The sequence below is a fragment of the Mytilus trossulus genome, chromosome 1, assembly GCF_036588685.1.
Source record: "Mytilus trossulus isolate FHL-02 chromosome 1, PNRI_Mtr1.1.1.hap1, whole genome shotgun sequence".
Taxonomy (NCBI): domain Eukaryota; kingdom Metazoa; phylum Mollusca; class Bivalvia; order Mytilida; family Mytilidae; genus Mytilus; species Mytilus trossulus.
This window is the reverse complement of record NC_086373.1, coordinates 101,152,869-101,172,969: the sequence shown is the minus strand read 5'-3', so window position 1 is coordinate 101,172,969 and position 20,101 is coordinate 101,152,869. Positions and strand designations below refer to the sequence as shown.

At 32.4% G+C, this 20,101-nt stretch overlaps 2 protein-coding genes across 4 annotated transcripts; both read right to left on the bottom strand.

Annotated features, from left to right (window-relative positions):
• Positions 1 to 152: 152 nt before the first annotated feature.
• On the bottom strand, positions 153 to 11,162 carry LOC134693952 (uncharacterized). 3 transcript variants are annotated; one of them, XM_063554940.1, is made up of 5 exons: positions 11,049 to 11,162; positions 8,759 to 8,975; positions 8,084 to 8,157; positions 5,477 to 6,455; positions 153 to 4,060 (listed from the first exon to the last, which is right to left on the bottom strand). In XM_063554940.1, the coding sequence occupies exons 2-5, from the start codon at positions 8,922 to 8,924 to the stop codon at positions 2,829 to 2,831; spliced, it is 2,451 nt and encodes an 816-aa protein (XP_063411010.1). In that variant the 5' UTR covers positions 8,925 to 8,975; positions 11,049 to 11,162; the 3' UTR covers positions 153 to 2,828. The 3 variants fall into 3 exon arrangements, with proteins under 3 accessions (XP_063411010.1, XP_063411004.1, XP_063411018.1); XM_063554934.1 differs by lacking the exon at positions 11,049 to 11,162 and adding an exon at positions 10,539 to 10,670; XM_063554948.1 differs by lacking the exon at positions 11,049 to 11,162 and adding an exon at positions 10,539 to 10,670 and having other exon boundaries at positions 8,768 to 8,975.
• A 5,395-nt stretch (positions 11,163 to 16,557) lies between these two features.
• LOC134711432 (uncharacterized) lies at positions 16,558 to 19,639 on the bottom strand. The gene is made up of 3 exons (XM_063572011.1): positions 19,403 to 19,639; positions 18,728 to 18,760; positions 16,558 to 17,114 (listed from the first exon to the last, which is right to left on the bottom strand). Exons 1-3 carry the CDS (start codon positions 19,605 to 19,607, stop codon positions 16,639 to 16,641), a joined length of 714 nt encoding a protein of 237 aa, XP_063428081.1. The 5' UTR covers positions 19,608 to 19,639; the 3' UTR covers positions 16,558 to 16,638.
• Between the last annotated feature and the right edge of the window lie 462 nt (positions 19,640 to 20,101).

Below are 20,101 nucleotides of genomic sequence, written 5' to 3'. Positions count from 1 at the left end.
CATAAACATCGTATCAAGAGCAAATGTACGACACACGTCAATGAGACAGCAACAGGACAACCAAAATAACTGCACATAGAGGACTAGATATAGGAAGATGTTGTGACTACTCTCCATCAAAATAACAATTTAAAAAAGTAAACCATTATAGGTCAATGTACGACTAGTTTATTCATCAAATGTATAATGTAACAATCAAGATGACAAGAATACGCTACTACAATACACTTTTGTATTTACACGTTACATATATATATAAATATAACTAAAGGTCTTAAAAAGTCTGATTTTCATAATCATTATGTCATTTTTTTGTGATGGGATTCCGAAGCAGAAACTGAATTTATTTACATTACATGTACATAAATAAAAAGGCACCGTCGGGCACCGCATGATACGAAAGACCGATGAATGTAACGATAAATTTGCTGCAAAAGCAACATAATTATGTTGCACTTTTCCTGAAATGTCCCAGCAAGATGGCAATACAGGAATTGACGACCCATTTAACCCCTACATGTACCTTGACCATGACAATACATACTATCAGGAGTAGTATTTGTTTGGTTTGAAATGGAAAGTACGTGGATCTAGATAATATAAACAGTTTTATTGCTGTCCCATATTGTTCCTCTAAATGGTTTGCAAAAGCTTTTTACTTATTTGTTCAAAAATAAAAGGAAATGCAGACATTTTGAAGCTATAACAAATTTAAAACAATGAAAACATTTATCAATGATACCTATAATTTAAGGGCCTTTAGTGAGAACGTTCACATATACCCCACGTACCCATATAAGTGGGAAACTTAAGTGACAAGTTTTTTCATTATTACTTTTAGGTATCATTCTTTTCTGTCATTTCTTCAAGACCTTAAATTATCTTACATCTTTATATGACATTGACCTTGACCTTTAGCAACGTGACTTAAAAACAACAGGGGTCTTTCTATTTATTCCAAGTAATGTTGAAATCCCATGTATAGTAATTGGTTATAAATCGGATGTCTATCAAAGTATTTGAGATAACATACATAACCGAAATGACTAAAGGACGGGCTAAAATTATATATTAACCAGATGCTCCGCAGGGCGCAGCTTTACACGACCGCAGAGGTCGAACCCTGAACAGTTTGGGCAAGAATGGACACAACATTTAAGCTTGATACAGCTCTGAATTTGGATTGTGATTAAATAGTTCAAACAACAAAGGTTTCTGACACAGAATCAATGTGGTCTAAGAACTTAAACTTAAAGACTTAAAAAATTTAAATTGGACATTTACCTATTATGGTCCAATATCCAAAATCTAAATACACGGTTAGATTCAGCATATCATAGAACCACAAGTATTAAATTTCTGATGAAATCAAATAATATTCAATTTTAAACCCTTAAGGTGGTACCCAACACTTTCACTAAAATTAATTTGGCTCGTTTAATTTTCATAATATTTTGACAATGCATTTACTTTGACCCTTTAACAAAAATATAAATATTTAAAAAATTTGAACCAACCGTTTTGTCAGAAAAATTACACTGGTTATATAGCAGTTTGACAAACACCAATTTTGATCAGTGTGAAGCTTAATATTCCCTTAACAACACAACGTCATTAAAACGTTTAGCTGATTTTACAGAGTTATCTCCCTGTAGTGTTAGATACCACCTTAAGAACTCAAATTGGACCAATTTGATAACCGGCCAAAATATTAAATATCTAAATACATGGTTAGATTCGGCATATTGAAGAACCCCATGTATTCAATTTTTGTTGAAATCAAACAAAGTTTAATTTTGGACCCCGATTTAGACCAACTTGAAAACTGGGCCCATAATTAAAAATCTAAGTACATGTTTAGAATCGGCATATCAAAGAACCCCAAGAATTCAATTTTTGTTAAAATCAAACTAAGTTTAATTTTAAGCCCTTTGCACCTTAATGTAGACCGATTTGAAAACAGGACTAAAAATTAAGAATCTAAATACACGTTTAGATTTGGCATATATCAAAGAACCCCAATAATTAATTTTTTGATGAATCAATCAAAGTTTAATTTTGGACCATTTTGGCCCCTAATTCCTAAACTGTTAGGATCAAAACTCCCAAAATCAATCCCATCCTTCCTTTTATGGTCATAAACCTTGTGTTTAAATTTCATAGATTTCTATTTACTTATACTAAAGTTATTGTGCGAAAACCAAATGTCTTCGGACGACGACGACGACGCAAACGTCATACCAATATACGACCATTTTTTTTTTATTTTTTGCGGTCGTTTAAAAATTTCTTCGTAAATGTTTCACATACCTTATTCACAACAAGCACTACATATTTAGATGGTTTAAATTATGTATATATACTATAGCTACTTCAGAATTGTTAACATGCTATATTATTTAACATTCTAACTAAAATGTATACTTTAGTTTGAAGCAACTCATTTTACAAAATGTGCAGATGTAAAAATATTACACACCCTCAGCGAAAATAAATCAAGTGTTTAATTATAATTAACTACAAATGCATATAATTTCACTAAATTGACGTCAAATAAAATATTTTGTATTTGAAATTGAATTTTCTAATTGTGTGTGATATCATAAAATGTTTGCTTTCTGTCTAATTTTAATGCTACCAATTTCACTTTTCGAAATCATGGCAAAACTACTTATTTTTAACACTAAATTATTTAAATATATTTTAGAATGTCATACATATGATTTTATATTGGATAGCGACGTAATAAAATCAATAACCGAAGGAAAATCATAATATGCAAGGGTGCAACAATTATTCATAAATTTTGAGTTTATATTTTACATTTTCTAAGTGTCTGTGATATCCCCTGGTGTATTCTCGTTGTCAACTTTCACTTCATAGACATCAGGACTCAGATCTTTCGTCTTCGTTGAATTTTCATTCTTGTCAATATGGTTTTCATGCAGATCTCCAATCTCCGTAGAATTCTGTGTTTTTACGTAATGTTCATCAATTCCATTGTCCATTGACATTTTTTGTGACGTGTCATAACGTCCCTTTTTCGACGTTGAAAGAAGCGACACACTTGATGTTTCGTCTTCTGAACTAATTGTGCCGTCTTTTGATTTCTGTAATTCATCTTCAATAGCACCATTAACTTTCTTTGGATCACTGATGTCAAAAGTCAGTGAACTGTCTTTGCTTTCCTCTTGAATTGTTTTACCAATACTTGTATCTAATTGCGTGTTTGATGATGTGTTTAGTTCCTTTGTGTCTTGACTGCTTGTGATCTCTGTGTCATCATTGCTTTTGATCTTTGTATCTCGGTTGCTTGTGTCGTGTTTCTCAGAGAAACTACCACTGTAGTCAGTAGTATCAGAAGATTGATGGTGCACTTTATACTCTTTTTCATCATTGTGTTTATCTACTGAGGACAAGACTAACTTATTACTTGGGATGGTTTCATCCTCGTCGGAATCAATCATTCCAAAAGGAATGGATTCGTCTGAACTAGATGAGTCTATTACCGTTTCAGCTTGGGGGACTGCTGATATTTTTTCTGTGTCGTCCCATTCTTTAATGGTTTCTGTGACGTGTTCAGTCGGACGCGGTATGACTTGACTACTGCTACCAGACTTGGTGAAAGAGACAGTGGTTTCCTTGGGTGAGAGCGAAATTGTTTCGTCATCAGTTAAATCCAGGACTGGCTCGACTTCCTTTAATGCACCACTTTGCTTTACTTCAGGTTTTTGTTGCTTTTCTTCGAGTTCATCAAGTTTCACATCTTCATCTTTTACACTCAATAGTTCTTCTTCTCTGTCGATAATTGAATTTTTCGCCTTAAATCCAAACTCGGCCGTGCGTTTTAGATACCGATCTTTAGCAGCTTCCTGTGTAGCTATTTGGTCAATATCTAACAGGGATCGTAAAACTACAATAGTTGAACACGTGCTGTCTTCGTCATTACTTACAAGATGTATCTCCTGTAAGTGACTAAGGTTTTCTGGATCCATAACAAATAAGAGTAAAGCATCATAGAACGCCTGTACACAGACATCTAATGGGAAGCCAACACCACCTAAAAATACATCAATATTGTTCAATTATTAAGACATCATTTGAAAACAAAACTAAACCAACAACTAACAGATTTGCCGTGGGTTTTTTTATAACGAAAAATCTGACGACTGTGTATAATTGCATTTGTTTTAAGAACTGATATTGGGACATTTTGATGTCTGAAAATTTAAGAAATTGTGCTGACACATAAAAAAAAAGAATATGGACGCGTTTAGATCATGACTTTATACATTTATTTTCTAAACAATCACTGTTCAGTAATCAAATAAACAGAAAACCTTTTTCACTTTCCATTTTTCGCAATTTACTTACATATATGCCGTAAGTTCTAAGGGTATTTTATAAGCATCATTTAGGTATTTATGCGTAATGCTTGTTAATTAAACTGCGCTCAAATGTAATGTGTCTTCAAATTGGAGGGGTAACGACAATCTACTGTCACATGTAAACAAATGAAATTATCAGTTAAACAGAATTTGCATCTCACTGTTAAGTTTAATTTAAGGATCCCGATTTAAACTTGAAAATTGGGCTCAAAATTAGAAGAAGAAAAATAAATACTTGTTCAGATTCAGAATATTAAAGAACCCCAAGAATAATTGTTTTCTTAAAATAAAACTAAGTTTAATATTGGACCCCTTTTGACCTTTATTTTCACCAATTTTAAAACCGGGCTCAAATTTAAAAAAAAAACACGGTCAGATAAGGCAAATCAAAGAACTCCAAGAATTTAATACCCTTTGGACCTTACTGTGGGCCTTTTTGCAAATGGAGCCCGAAATTAAACATCTACATTCACAGTTAGACTCGGCATATCAAAGAACCAAAATAACTCAATTCTTAATCAAATCAAACATAGTTTAATTTTGGACTCTTTGGACCTCAATGTGGATCAATTCAAAAACAGGGTCAAAAATCGAAAACCGAAATACACGGTTAAAATCAGCATATGAAAGAATCATAATAGTTCAAGACTTTCAAATAACCAAATTAAAATGTGTGTAGAAATAAATTAATGTATACAAAGTATTAGAAAGTATTGATTGGGCTCATTATTCCTAAACGGTTATCGCAAATAACCACCAAATTACTCCCAATCTTCCATCTTTTGGTATTAATCCTTGTAGTCAATTTCATAGAAATCCATTAGACTAGACTTATACTCAAGTTATTGTCCGGAAACCAGATATAATTAGTGCCTTTTTTGCCCTTAATTCAAACACGGTATAGGCCATACCACCAAAAACAATCCCAACCTCTTTTTTTGAGTTATGGAACCATGTGTTACTATTTTAAAGAAATCTTTACACTTTTGATGGAAAATTCGTTAAAAAATGAAGGGATATGTAAAATACTTTTGCTCATATACACTGTTTTCAATCAGTAAAAAAAACTGTCATAAAAATGGTATTACCTGCACCAATAAGAGGCATTGCGATATTTGTCAGCCACATGTTACTACTAGAATACTGGAAGATGTTAAGATAGGTACATGTTAGCATATGGACTGATTCCTCATTTCTGTATTCTCGCCACGAAGGTCCAACAGCATGGATAACAAATCCAACCTTTTTATCGAAGGATCCACCTGCACTGGTATGCATCACGTCTCCAACACTGAGTTGGCCATGCCTCTCTATATACTCGCGACATTCGTTCCTTAGCTTCGGGTCAGCTGAACGGGCAATAACTCTTGATATACCATATTGTGCTGACAGGTCGCCGGAAGCAGACGTTACAATGGCATCGGTTTTCTCTTGTAAAAGATCATTCATCAACACGGATATTTTCAAAGAGGAAACGTTAAAATCATATGTTAGTGGCACGTCTTGAAAGTCTTGATGGGAAACAGAATATCCTTTTTGTTCTTTCCTGCCCATGTTATGTTCTAACCATGGAAAACCAGTCTGATGCATGTCTATGTCTCTAGCTAGCATGTTAAAACCTAAACCAGATTCGTCATCATCAGAAGCGTATGGATCAATTAAATGTGATCCAGCATTTTGTCTCTCGTCTGAGTCCGTCCAGTAAGGTTGGAAACCGGCCGTCTGTTCCGTATGGTGTGGGTATTGTAGGAGCGGTACGTCATCCTCACTTTGAATGGAAGAAGCCCCAAAAATAGCACCGTCATCGCTGTTTCCTCGTAGCGTTTCTGTAGGATGCTGGTCAAAGCCATTCGGTATGACATCAGCTGTGTCATCACGTTTGTTACATACATCATCCAAGTATTGCCACGCCCACTCTATCTGGTACCAATCCCCGGTTATAGTGTAATTGTCTTCTGCAATAACCTCCAGTTCACCATCATATTGAATGTCATCTAGATACTTTGGATCGTTATCAAGTAACGAAGTTATTTCTTTTCCCAGTTCTACAGTCACCTTGGAGAAAACCTAAAATGTAAATACGCTGTTACAGAATGTTAGTTTAAACATATTTATTTATAGTGGATTGGAAATCAAGTTTTCCAACTTATATTAATCCCTTTCCACTTTGCGGGTGCGAGTGCTGCCTTGTAGCGGCATTAGCCTGCTCTTTTTCGAAATCTACAAGGGTGTCTTTAACGTGCAAGAGATATGGCTCCCTCTTAACACGGGTCAGCCATTTATCGTCCCCTTCCGACGGACTATCATCGTTTTCTCGAGACCATACTCGCAAATGGTGTCAAGGGAGAGCCGAAAATTCGAACCAGGAACCACGGCTCTCATATTGAAATGAAGGACAGAATGTTATTGTATACATTTCAATGTTATCGACACAAAATCTTAAGGTTTTTGTCGCTTTATCTCAACAGTTTTCATTTAAAGTCAAAGATAAAAGGAAAGTGACCAACATCAACCTTGTTTTAAAAAGACTAGGTCTTTGTTTCGAGGATAAAAACTTCATATCCTGTATTTTTGTTTCAAAAAGTTTGCAATAATTGTGTAATACACATATTTTTCTTCAACTCTTGGCAATCACTTATGCGTTCAGAAAATGGGTGAAAGTATGAGCTACTAATGTAAGGCTAAGGCACAAACGTTTTGTCTTTTTGTGTCCATTTGTTACTGTTCGAATAATGAATACCTCACAACTTTATTAATTCATACTCTTTTACCACATTTTATGACAACAAGTTTTTAACGTATTCAATTTCTAGATACCTGATTAAGTGAATAAAACAAAATTGATAATGGAAGCGGAGAATGTGTCAAAGAGACAACAAACCAAACAAAGAAAACAACAGAAGGCTACCAATGGATCTTCAAAACAGAGAGAAAATACCACACCCGGAGGCCTGAATCAGCTTGCCCTTATATAAATGTGTACTAGTTCAGTGATAATGGACGTCTATTGTATTCTTTATATGATATATCTTATTTGGTTAAATTTAATTAGACACTTTTTTTTTTTGCACTCTATAAGATATCTTTTTAAAATAACATACAGTACAGTCCCTTTTGGACTTAACTCCTTTGAGGAGTCGGCCTGCAATTTTGTAGATCTTGTTTTGATGATCATTTTACGTATTTATATTTTCTGTGTCTCAATAAGTTTTCAAGATAATAGACAGAAAATAGAAAAAGAAATTCATAAAATTCGACATCTATGGACACTAGCTCATCTTAACATTTCATTGTCAGATATTTTCTATCGATATCGCTTTTCAATATAATAGAAAACACATGCATTTTACCATCATATTCTATGTTTTAACATGTCGGCACGTTGGTTGGCTAGCGGGATCACCGGACATTTTTTTTCTCAAGTAGTTACCCCAATGATGATTGTAGCCAAGTGTGGTTCCAATTGGCCTTGTAGTTTTAGAGAAGGTTATAATGGACGATGAACGCCAAGTGATGAAAAATTCTCACTCGACACTTTTGGTAAGCTGAGTTAAATAGGAGAAAAGGCACATCACTCATTAAGTTCATGTGTTCTAATGTTTACTTTTGTTAACTTCTGTTGGAAGGATGTTGTGTAATCGAAGTTTACTTATCATATATATTCCTATACTAGTGTCAGCTACTACTACACATACCTGTCTCTGTAAAGGTCGGACCCTAAGTTTTCGTCCTCTCAACACATGGTCCACTTGGAATACATTTGGATTAACTGTAAACAAAAAAATGCATATTTTCAAATATGATTACGGTGTCAGTACTAGTCTACTTAATTGAGTAGCGGGTTTTAAAGGCTAAGCACTGAAATATACCCCGTTTCAGTGGCGGATCCAGAGGGGGGTTCCGGGGGTGCGCACCCCCCCCCCCTTTATTTTTGCCTATCAATGCATTTGTATCGGGACATATGTTTTGCACCCCCCCCCTTTTTGCCCTAGGTTAGCATCCCCCCTTTCGAAAATTCCTGCATCCGCCCATGCGTTTACATATATTAAAAGTTGAAATGTAAGGTCGATTTACCGTATATATAACTATAGACAAAGCTAGAAAACACCGAGTCTTGACACACTGTGAATAAATTAATTAAAACATAAAATACTGAAGTGATTTCATCGAAATCAAATTCTTTAACTAATCAAAATAAAATTTAAATTTAGTTTAGACATTTACATCTGGAGCAGTTATACTTGATTTTATTAAGTTTTCAACTTCCAAATATGAATATCAACGGTGACAAAATGATGAGAACAGCCATTATATAGGCATGTAAGTAAGTTGAGCCAATGAAAAGCGTCACCGATTTTGTTCATGCTAACCTTTCTCACCCTCAAACAAAACCACTGCATCGTTTCCCTGGAGAGGATAATAGATTCTGGTGATTTTAGCCCCTCCATTCCGTGGGTTACTGAAATAAACTTTGATATCTCTTTCTGAAGCATCTTTCGGTACATCAAACACACGAACACCTGGTGCCGATGCCATCAGGAAGGAAGATAGAAACAATAGTATGATGGTCTAGTCGATGTTCTAAAACTGAAAAGGCAAAATAATATTCTTTGATACGTTAGATTGACAAATACTCAGCTTATCAATCCATGTAAAATCATTAAGATATAAAATGCAATCATCTTTTTCTAGTAAGTATGGCCAACTTTTCGACGACCATGCAACGAAATTGTAAATAAATTTCGTTTCGGGATGTTTCTTTTACAAAACTACATGGAAGGGGGATGCTGCCACGAATTGTCTTTATACAATTATTTTATTGAACTCGAAAATTATCTAAATTCGGCGTCTTTAGTCCTTACCAAAAATAAAATGTATTTACATTCCAATTTACTCAATGAGGATGAAGTTATACCAGCTATAGATTAGTTCAGAAACAGGGGCGGATCCAGTCAATTTCAAAAAGGGGTTATAAACTCAGGATAAAAAGAGGGAGAGTTCCAACCTTAAATGTATGTCCCCATTCAAATGATTTGATCATCCAAAAAAGGGGGTTCATAGAGTAGAAGAATTATGTATATACATGTAATCATTGTCACAATACCCTTTCGTGTACCTCATATTTAAAGCTAGACTTCAATCACAGGCGCTTGGGTCTATGATACAGATTTTTTTTTTTTTTTTTTTTTTATTAAAATATTCAATTTTCTATATTTAATACATATCTATCACTTCTGTGCATGTCTCAACTAGTTTCGAGTGATTTAAACGACCCAGAGAAAATACCAAATTTTACTATCCATACTAAGAAACTTGGGTCTATGATACAGATTTTTTTTTTTTTTTTTTTTTATTAAAATATTTAATTTTCTATATTTAATACATATCTATCACTTTTGTGCATGTCTCAACTAGTTTCGAGTGATTTAAACGACCCAGAGAAAATACCAAATTTTACTATCCATTTCTTAGTATGGATAGTAAAATTTGGTATTTTCTCTGGGTCGTTTAAATCACTCGAAACTAGTTGAGACATGCACAGAAGTGATAGATATGTATTATAAATATAGAAAATTGACTATTTTAATAAAAAAAAAAAATAAAAAAAAAAAAACTGTATCATAGACCCAAGCGCCTGTGACTTCAATTGTTATTTTTATCTTCCTTTTAAATTTTATATAATTATATTTAGAATGTCCTTTGCACTGGGCTCTTTAATTGTCGTGGTCACTATATATAGTCTTTATATATATATGACATGACGTTTGTAGTTGTAACGGAATTAAGATACCATTTCATTGTACTTTTTTTGATTGCACAGTTACTGTGAACGAAAAATACGATAATTTCGACACAGTCATTTGTTTAATTTGAGTTAATTTAGGTTTATATCCTTCACTTTGCTACAAATGCGAAAGAAATCTCAAATTATAAAGAGCAAAATACTGGTGATCATTGGTGGTACATATGTAATTCCTTTTTGGGGAAGAATAGATTTAGGAATCCGAATGTAATTTTAAGCAGGGGTACATTTGTAAGTGTGCATTTTATGATTTAACCTTTCGACAACTTCTCTGAATCAGTCAACTAGTACATTGTATAAAGATTATTGGTGAAATAATATGTACCATTGTTTAATGGTTAACTTACCTTCATTTGTATTAAATTGAATAGCCGTTGTTTTGAAATTAAATTAGGCACTTTCTGTATGATTTTCCAAAAGTCGTAGAAAACGAAAACGAAAGTAAGAACTTCCACAAGATAAAAACTGGGGATTTACATACGTCATAGTTTATATTTGGATTTGAAGAGGAAGTATAACAAAGCGGGAAATTCAATTTGATTTTCTTTGTATGGTCAAACAGACAGATGACCATCACTCTCAACAGATAATACTAACTCGATGATTAACATTTGTTTTAACAGTTTACTGTCACGGCGGTCGGAGCTGATATTTGTTATGTTACCGAAGAAAATCACTTTCACTACAATGATCTACAATCACATGTATATAATTTGATTTTCTATCTTTTGTTTTCGCTATGTAACTTAAATATAAACATTTTAAAATACAACCAGCTTAAAACGATAAAAGTATTGACTTTTACTATCGATGGTCATTTAATAAAAATTTCGAAAACTCTAAAATGAAATTCTTACCGAAGACAAGTCTGCGGAAGCATGTATGACCACAAGCTTAAATTAGAATGTCATCTAGGAAATATTTATATATGTGAAACTAGAATCAATTATGACTTCACCGGAAGAGAGATCATTCACATAAGATAAGACGGGAAGTATTGTATATTAATTTATATGTTTCCTTTTAAGGTCCAAGTTGGTCGAAAAGTATCCATTTGTATTGATATGCATCGATTCATTGATAAAAAAATTCTTATACATTCACATATGAATGCAATTTTGTATACTGCCATTTTAATTTTTTGTATCACTGTCCTCGGTTACATGCCACAAGAAGTGTTTTCGCGACTATAGTGGGAAAACGGAGTCCAATCCTGCCCTCGATTAAAACATTATCGAATTACACGCAATATCTTTGAATTAGTCATGGATTCTAGTTGTGTTCGTGTTGCTCAGTCTATTGAAGTGTTTGTAGTGGTATGTTGTTAGTCTTGCTTGATATTACTTACTTCTGATTTAATGGCTGTTCTCGTTGAACCATCTGTCTTTTTGTGTATCTTTTTACTTTTTCAAAAGGATTTCTTTACTATCGTTCTCTTTCAAATAGTTTTTAAAAAGGAAAAAAAACGAGAAAAAAAAATGGACATAAAGCAAGCCTAAAATTTTGTGTTGCACGGTATGCCATCAAATATGTTTTATAGTTTAAAGTGGAGAGGGCTTACATAGGCTATGACTGTTGCCCAATCCAGTTCAATTTATTTGAATAAAATACTGTTTAAACTTAAACTATAGTTTAAAGTTGATTTGTATGATAACTTTAAAGCTGTTCTTGCATTTATTGTATTAAGATAATGAACTTTATACGAGTTTTATTTCATTATCATATGGTCATTTATTGGGGTTAGTTTTCCAAAAGAGATATTTGATATATCAAAAGGTTCATCAAATCAACATTTGTTTAAAAGCTTCAACAAAGGCTTTTTAAAACTTTTTTTCTTATTAAATCAACTATTGAATAGAATGCACAATATATATTTACAAATGTGAATAAGGAAATTAATATATGAACTGATTTCTTGATAGTGTATAGAGATGATAAACACAATTGTAATACGTCATACTAATGTGATAATAATCACAAACCATGTGATATATAATACATGGAAATGTTTTAATACGAGTCCGTACATATTGTACAGACCATTTGGTACTATGAAAACTGACATGGATGGGTAAATGCTGATGTATCTCAGATAGAATTATTTCTTTTTAAATATAATATTTTAGCCGTTAGTGAAAAGAAAACTTTTGTGAAATCATGAAATGAAACGGATCAAATTGAACATAGTCTAAATATATCTAGTTGTTGCGTTGCACACCGGGTGTGTATATATACTTACAACATTTTACAAGAACAATGGTTCGATTATAATATAGCGTTTTACATTGGAATGTTTTGAAAGGGGTTTAGTATATATTCAGCATGTTTTTGATATTATTACGATAGATTTGATATTGGCACCTTCCGTGCTAATTTGGAATTAGAATATTTTTTCTTTAATTTTTGTGGAATTTTCTTTCTGAAGTCATCAGACTATATCTCAAGAAAGGATGAATTATACCTTGGCACCAGTTAACATTACAAGTTCAGATAGTGACGGTGATGGATTCCCGGATAATTACGACCAAGAAGGTGCTATGCAATATATAGTCAGCACTGTGCTAGTATACTCCTTACTTGGAGTTTGCTCTATGCTTTGTGCAAGGATAAAAGGGAAGAACAGGGATACAGCTTGTACAGATGAGGAATTAGGAAGATACTTAAAAATGGAACGAAAGGTCAATTTAGCGACACATAGACAAAAGTTAATGCAACATCGCAAAAATATGGTGAAGGCTATTCTTAACCGTCATGAAGAAAGACAAAAACAGAGAATATCAGAATCAGAAGATGCTAGGCTCACTGAAAGTGAATTATCAAATGCAGAATCCGATACGTCACTCCGTTCTCACTATTCTGAAACATCGGAAATTGAATCTCCAGTGACCCAAACTCATCCTTATACATTTCCAGACGTATCTGCAAGGAAAAAATCAACAGTTACACTTAAATCTGTGACATTTTCAACATCCACAGATACGTAAATCACTAAGCGAAACTTTAACAATGTGAAGTGAGGACCTGTGATTTTACATTTAATTTCCAAAACGTGAATATCATTTAAAGAGTGTGCTCAAAATGTGTATCAAATCTCTTCTTTCCAAAACGTATATAATTATCATTAAAACCGTGTGCTTAAAATGTATATTTAAACCTATTTTTATTTATTCAAAGTATGAAAGTCTCACATGCCTGATTTACCACAATATATACGACGTTATTCATATATCACTTAAGTTGGTTCAATACATAAACTTAAATACCCTTGCTTTAAAAATAAATATGGTACAAATAATTAAGGTTGGACTTTGTAGTTAGTTAGTATATTATGGAGACACATACTATTAGTGATATTAATTGTACAACAACTGATAAAATAGATGATTATGACTCAACAGGTGCTGCATACTTTATTATCGCCGTTGTGGTTGTGTATGGACTTGCAATAATGGCATTTATAGCTGGACATATTCAGAAACGGAATGTTAATAGGGACGAAGAATCTGCTATATCTCGGTATTTGAAAATTGGGAATTTTGTTTCAGACGACAAGAGAAAAGTAGAAGTTAAAGAAACTAGGAACTTGTTAACTTCAGTATCCTTTTCCGAATCGTTTGATTCCAGAAGTGACGGTCGTTTTTCAATGCCTAATATTAGCTTGACATCGTATAATAGAGATTGTTCGGATGTGTCAAATTCTAACTATGATGGTGGTCTTCCTAATGGCATTGATCAATCTAAGAAAGTTCGGTTTAGTTTATCGTCTTCCAGTACACCATTTACGCGAGGGATATCGAAGGAAAGTACAGATACTCGGGTTACAATTACTTCAGACGATGTATTTACATGATTTTTTTAAATTGCTTTGTTGATAATAATTATTTTATTTACATGAGTTTAAATTATTTTGCTGTTTAAATTGTGTGTATACATTTACATTTGAGCCCGTACAGGTGTTTTGTTTTAGCGTATGGCGATTAACCGGTGCAAAATCTACCATTTTCGTTAATAAAAACCAGTAATATGTTTTTGTATTTTGCCTCTGTTTGTTTATTTGCATATCAGTAAAATATGTAATGACAGGAAACTTTCCATGTTTGATCTGTAAATTAGTATAGAATAAGCCATTCTTGGAAGGATGTAAAATGTAAATTCTTACCTTGCATGGAGGTTTTAAAAAATATGAAACAATAAGCCTCAAACTTCATCTGTTTGTCGGTGAACTAGTACAATATATAGTTGATGGGCCGCTGAAGCAAACCTCTGGGTGCGTGGTTTTCAAGCTGCGTTTTAGCACCATTTTTGGCCTAGTTTGGACTGTTTTTAGCTTTTTGGTCGGGTTGTTGCCTCTTTCCCGTTTTCATTCTTAATTAAATTAGTTACATTTTTCCTTTTATGATTTATCTACATTGGAATAAAACAAGAACTATTCTGACTTATTCTGATTTCCATGAACTAGTATACATTACTGTTAAGGGGCCAGCTGAAGCCCACCTACGGTGAGGGATTTCCCGCTTTCATCGGTAGCCTTGGGGTGTTTTCTTCTCTTTGGTTGAAATTATAGTTATCCCATAAATATAATTGTTATTATTAATTGAACTTTCTCTTCAAGTTTTTAAACAAATATTCCAGGTGATGAGACTGATGTCATTCCTTCGAAAACAAATAACGGACTCTTCACGAGTTGGTTAACAGTTATATGAAATTTGTTTTACAGTACGCTCTTATCATGGTAACCACGAACCTGTCCTCTTTTCTTGAATAAGACATCAATAAATAAGACTTATCATCAAATGTGAACTTACATGATCAACGCGACAGCCGGGTACCACATGTGAAAAAGCAACTTACCTTTCTGGAGCACCTCCCTTTTTTATAGGTTTTGTGCTTCGTATATCATCTTTGTGTTGTTTGCACAATTCTTTGACTTTTGTTGTGCTTTTTGGTGTTGTTTTTTTTTTCAATGGACACCAAAACACCAAAAGTCAAAGAATTGTACAAACAATACAAAATTCGCTGTCAATTTGTCATATAAGTTTGAATATTTCTTTGGTTATCTTCCTACTCTGTTTTGATTTAAAAATGATTTTATTGTTATTCATTCATAATAATCTGTAATAAACAATATACATGTACGTACGTACCTATCTACCAATTGTCGCAGATCAAAAGAACTGGTATATTTACTATATTACAATTTAAGTACCATCAGAGTTATTGTGATTGAGTACAACTCATTTATATCTGTCTCTATATTTGATTTGGTTTAAATAAAAAAAAGGAAAACCACAAACAACAATTCCTTAAAATATGGGGATTTTAATGAAGGGGAATTTGAGGAAAGTGCCACAAAGATGGTCATAAAAACTCCAAGACCATATTTGACAAAATTGAATATAAAAAACAGATTACAGTATTATATTAACACAGATAGAGACGGAAAATTCGTTCTACATTCACACAACTTGACCCGAACTCAGAGAAAGAAAATATTCCCAATGTTTAAATTGTATAAAAGATTGAATGCTTCATTTAAACGCTTGGCATACATTCTCTGAAAATGTTTGTCAAAAGATTAGTTTAAACAATATTTTATTCAAATAAATTGAATTGGATTGGGTAACAGGCCAGTCAGCTAAGAGGTATTTTTGAATAATTACAAGCCCTCTCCACAAAACAAGGTACAATATATTACATTCAAACAAAGCAACACATACACAAACATAAAGACAAAACAGAATTAATTTTTCAAAAATACCTCTTAGCTGACTGAAATGATGTTTCAAATAGTTATCTCAGATCAAAAGTATGACTATTTTAAAAATGTTTCAAATGTTAATTCAGCAAAATTAATTAAAAATATATTATAAAAAAAAAGTTTTATTATTCTAGGTTATAAACTCCAACATTGATTTAGAGGTGTCACATTAGATTAAATGGTCTCCAGTCAGCTATCTAAAATAATAAATTTTTATAACTCATTTTAAAAAAAAACATGTTTGATATCATGTACTTATTTTTACTAAATTATTGCACCTGAAGAAAAACTACAGCGAGTAGTAACCATATTGATACATTAAAGAATTATAATAATATAAAAAGAATTTATAATGTTAATAATAAAAGAAAAGAAAAAATAGATTAAAGAAATTAAAGATATACAAATTGAATATATGAATGAAATAGAAATAAATGTGCATTTATTAGCTTTTTAGCTTTAATAATATTACTTTCAATGAACTGTCGTTTCAAAAGATAAGACCAGATAGGTTGTGCGATGCAAAATCTCTAGCTTGCAAAACAATTTTTTATACATGTATAAGTAGGCTTCGTTTTATAAAGCGATGTGACAAGTTTATCCGAAATTTTTATTAGTTTTTTTCATATCTATTTTAGTCATAATTATTCATGCAAATAGTAATTATTTCTACTGGAATAGCGTGTATTCTATCCCTCTATAACATCCTTTACAAATGTATCACTCAATCTTCCTTCCGTATATGCATGATTGCTCAAATACTGTTCATCCTGATTTTTTTCAAACGATTCATACTGTGATTCTCCTCGTTTATCCTCACTTTCTATTGAACCTGAGACAGAGCGTTCGTCTAAATAGTTGTCATCATAATCGTCAGAAGAGCTCGGTCCCTCGTTAAGTTCAGGCGCTAAACACTCAATACTTCTTGATCCCTCGTTAAGTTCAGGTGCTAAACACTCAATACTCCTTCGCAGTACGTCATTTGTGCCTGCTTCTTCCATTTGAATTTCTTCATACTGACTTTCTACGCTAACAACATTATCCTTATTCTTATTTGTTTGATTCTTCACTCGTTTAACTAAGATTATGTGATAAACGCTGAATATCAGAATAATGAATATCATCATAATTAATACCGAGACGTAAATTGTAGCTTGACTTTTATCTGAAATAACAATAATGTCATGTAGAAATAATTAAAAGACACTATCCCAGTTCACTTTTATAATTGTCAAAATATTAAAGTTTTCAGGCTCTTTACCAAAAGTTGCATTTTCGTCAATAGAAACAGTGCAATGTCCGTTATGAACTCCCTTTACGGCTTAAACTATTCGTCTTTTATCATGGTTAGGTGTTATATCAACCTACTAGTTACTACCAAGGTTCATCTGATACATTTGTTCTGTAAATTTCGAGTTCAAAGATTGTGTATTTATACTTTGAGTCAGGTTGCAAATTCCTCTGACAAGATTGATCAAACGGGGTGTTTTGTTTACTAGTTTCTGCTTAGAATAGTTTAGATATTATTTTATCAAACATTTTATAAATAGTGGATGACAATACCTGGGGACATTCAAAACTTATTAGCAAAGAAATAAAAGACAACGCCATTGCAAATGAAAACCAAAAAGAGACGACGAAAAGACAAACAAGTCACAAAAAACTACAAAGAAAAGTGAAACCTTAGCAACACGAGCCCTGTCGTAACCTGGGCTAACTTCAGGGACGCTGAAAGGATGAGCAGACACTTCACCACTAGTGGCATTTTTAATGTTACTGATGATGAGTACAACTTCATCGATTAGGGTTTTTTTTCAGTTATGTAACAACCAAAGATAAATGTTTTACATTTTTAAACCTGTGATCACGATGCAAATATTTCCAGAAGCATGCATATGTCGCTCGTCATCAGATTTTATTAACTAATGTATTTCCTTTTTTTTTATTCTTTGTACACACATATTGTTTGTCGATTTATATTTTGTTGTTAGTATTGAAAATAGTTTATCCTTTTATATTAGCATTCTAAGGGTATTCTTAGTATATTACATTTAGCGACTTTTTTCAAGAAATGCTGTAATGCTAAGAAAATAAAAACGCAACAAATGACACAAATTTATGGGGATGTGTGAAAAGATATTTTTTCAAAAATTCGCCATGGAAAAAATACCAATTGGAGGAGCAATCGAAGCACACAAATTGAAGCCAAGACAATACTATAGCCATAAAAGACAAACATTCCATAAAAAACAACACAGATAAATATTGTTTGAACAATCTATGCATTCTTTGATAATAATAATAAAAACACTCACTTAAGATACCAGTCTAGATTTAAAATGGTTAAGCCATCAAATTAAAGAGAGGAACATTCCATTTTGTCAAACTTACAGATCTTGAGTTTCTTATAACTATATCAAACAATGTTGTTGTATATTTGGTGCTGATTTATTCCAATGTATCCACCCTATTTTGAATCTATCATGTAGTGTTTAATCCAAAATGGCAAACATTTTATTCACATAATGCTTGATAATGCGATCGTTCCATTGTCATGCATAACTATATTTCTTAAATAACTGTTTTATCATTTGGATACATAAAAAGATGCTATATGGTAACACAATATATTCATTTTGATAAACCTACATTTTTGGAGAGCTTTTCGTTTTTGGTGGCTTCAATCCATTTAATTTTTTAACACATTTTTTCCCCTTTCTTTTTTGGTTGAATATGTTAATCTTATAGTTAAAATAGTGATAAGGCTATCATACTTACCTGTGTTCAAGCATTCTGCGTTTGGATCTTCAACTGAAAAATATATGCTAATATAATTGAAAATAACAGTATACAAATGTATTTTATTTAAATTCCAATCAGATAAGGTGTCTACTTTATACTCAACCAGTAGCTTGGCATAAATATTGAAATACAAACTTTTGCCTTTAAAATCCTGAATAAAATTTCTTTCACATGCAAAAGATGATACCTGTTATATATTTTTTTCTTTTCAATAAATCTACTATATTAAACGCTGGCAGTTTCTTGTGTAACAAAATTTTGCTCTACACTCAATTGCATTACAAACTAATAAATTACTTTTTTTATGAGATATTTTAGAGTTAACTCCCATTTTCCACAGCTTGTAATAATTGCCAATGAATTAAACAATAATCAATTTGCTTATGTATCAGCCAGCTCATTTAAAACAAATTAAACATATCAGTAATTAGAATAACCACAACTTAATGGTCAATAATAAATAATAGCATGTTTGATACCGCTCTGTATAAAATTTATTCGGAGGTACATCCATCGATACCAAATTGTAAGATGGCATTAATTAAGATCACATGGTGAGCCTGCTACCATAAACTTCAGCAGTCTTTTATACAGTGCTGTTTATTGTTCTTAATTTTTCATGCATTGGCATATAGTTAAACTGTTTCTTACTTAAGTGCTTCAGTTGAACTAAAAGTTTTCCAGTACCGAGACCATTTCTGACTTCAAATGCATATAAGGTGAAATCCACAGGTTTTAAAATAGCTGTTACAAAAGAAACTTGATATCCCTGTAGAAGAACCACAACTCCATGAAAAGTATCTCTCACCAATGTTACTTGTTCTTCAAATGCATAAGAATGTGAATCTTGACACATTGTCCAGTTTTGAGAAGAACAACACAATGTGTGGTAATCAGGATGACCATATATATAGGTTACAATTCTAGTTGACTTTCCAGAGGTGCCATACTGCACGTTATTATTGTCAGAGACAAACACTGGGGGTTCTGAAATACATTTATTATTATCAACTTATAACTTTAATCATGTAATTGCTTTACTAATGGATTTTTATATATATATATATATATGTTACAGTAAATTTGTATAATCAGGGATTATGTAGAATCCCTGATTTTTCAGGGAACCTGTAGAATAACTAAAATCATTAGCAATTATATATAATCCCTGAAAATGACCAGTGATTTTCCATAATCACTGAACATTTTAATAATTATTCTACAAATTCCCTAATGCGATTTCAGGGATTATGAATAATTTAATGATCCATTGTTTGATAAAAAAAATAATATAGACAAATTATATTTTTTTTTCATTAATTCCTTGCCAGATGTGTAATGATTTTATAG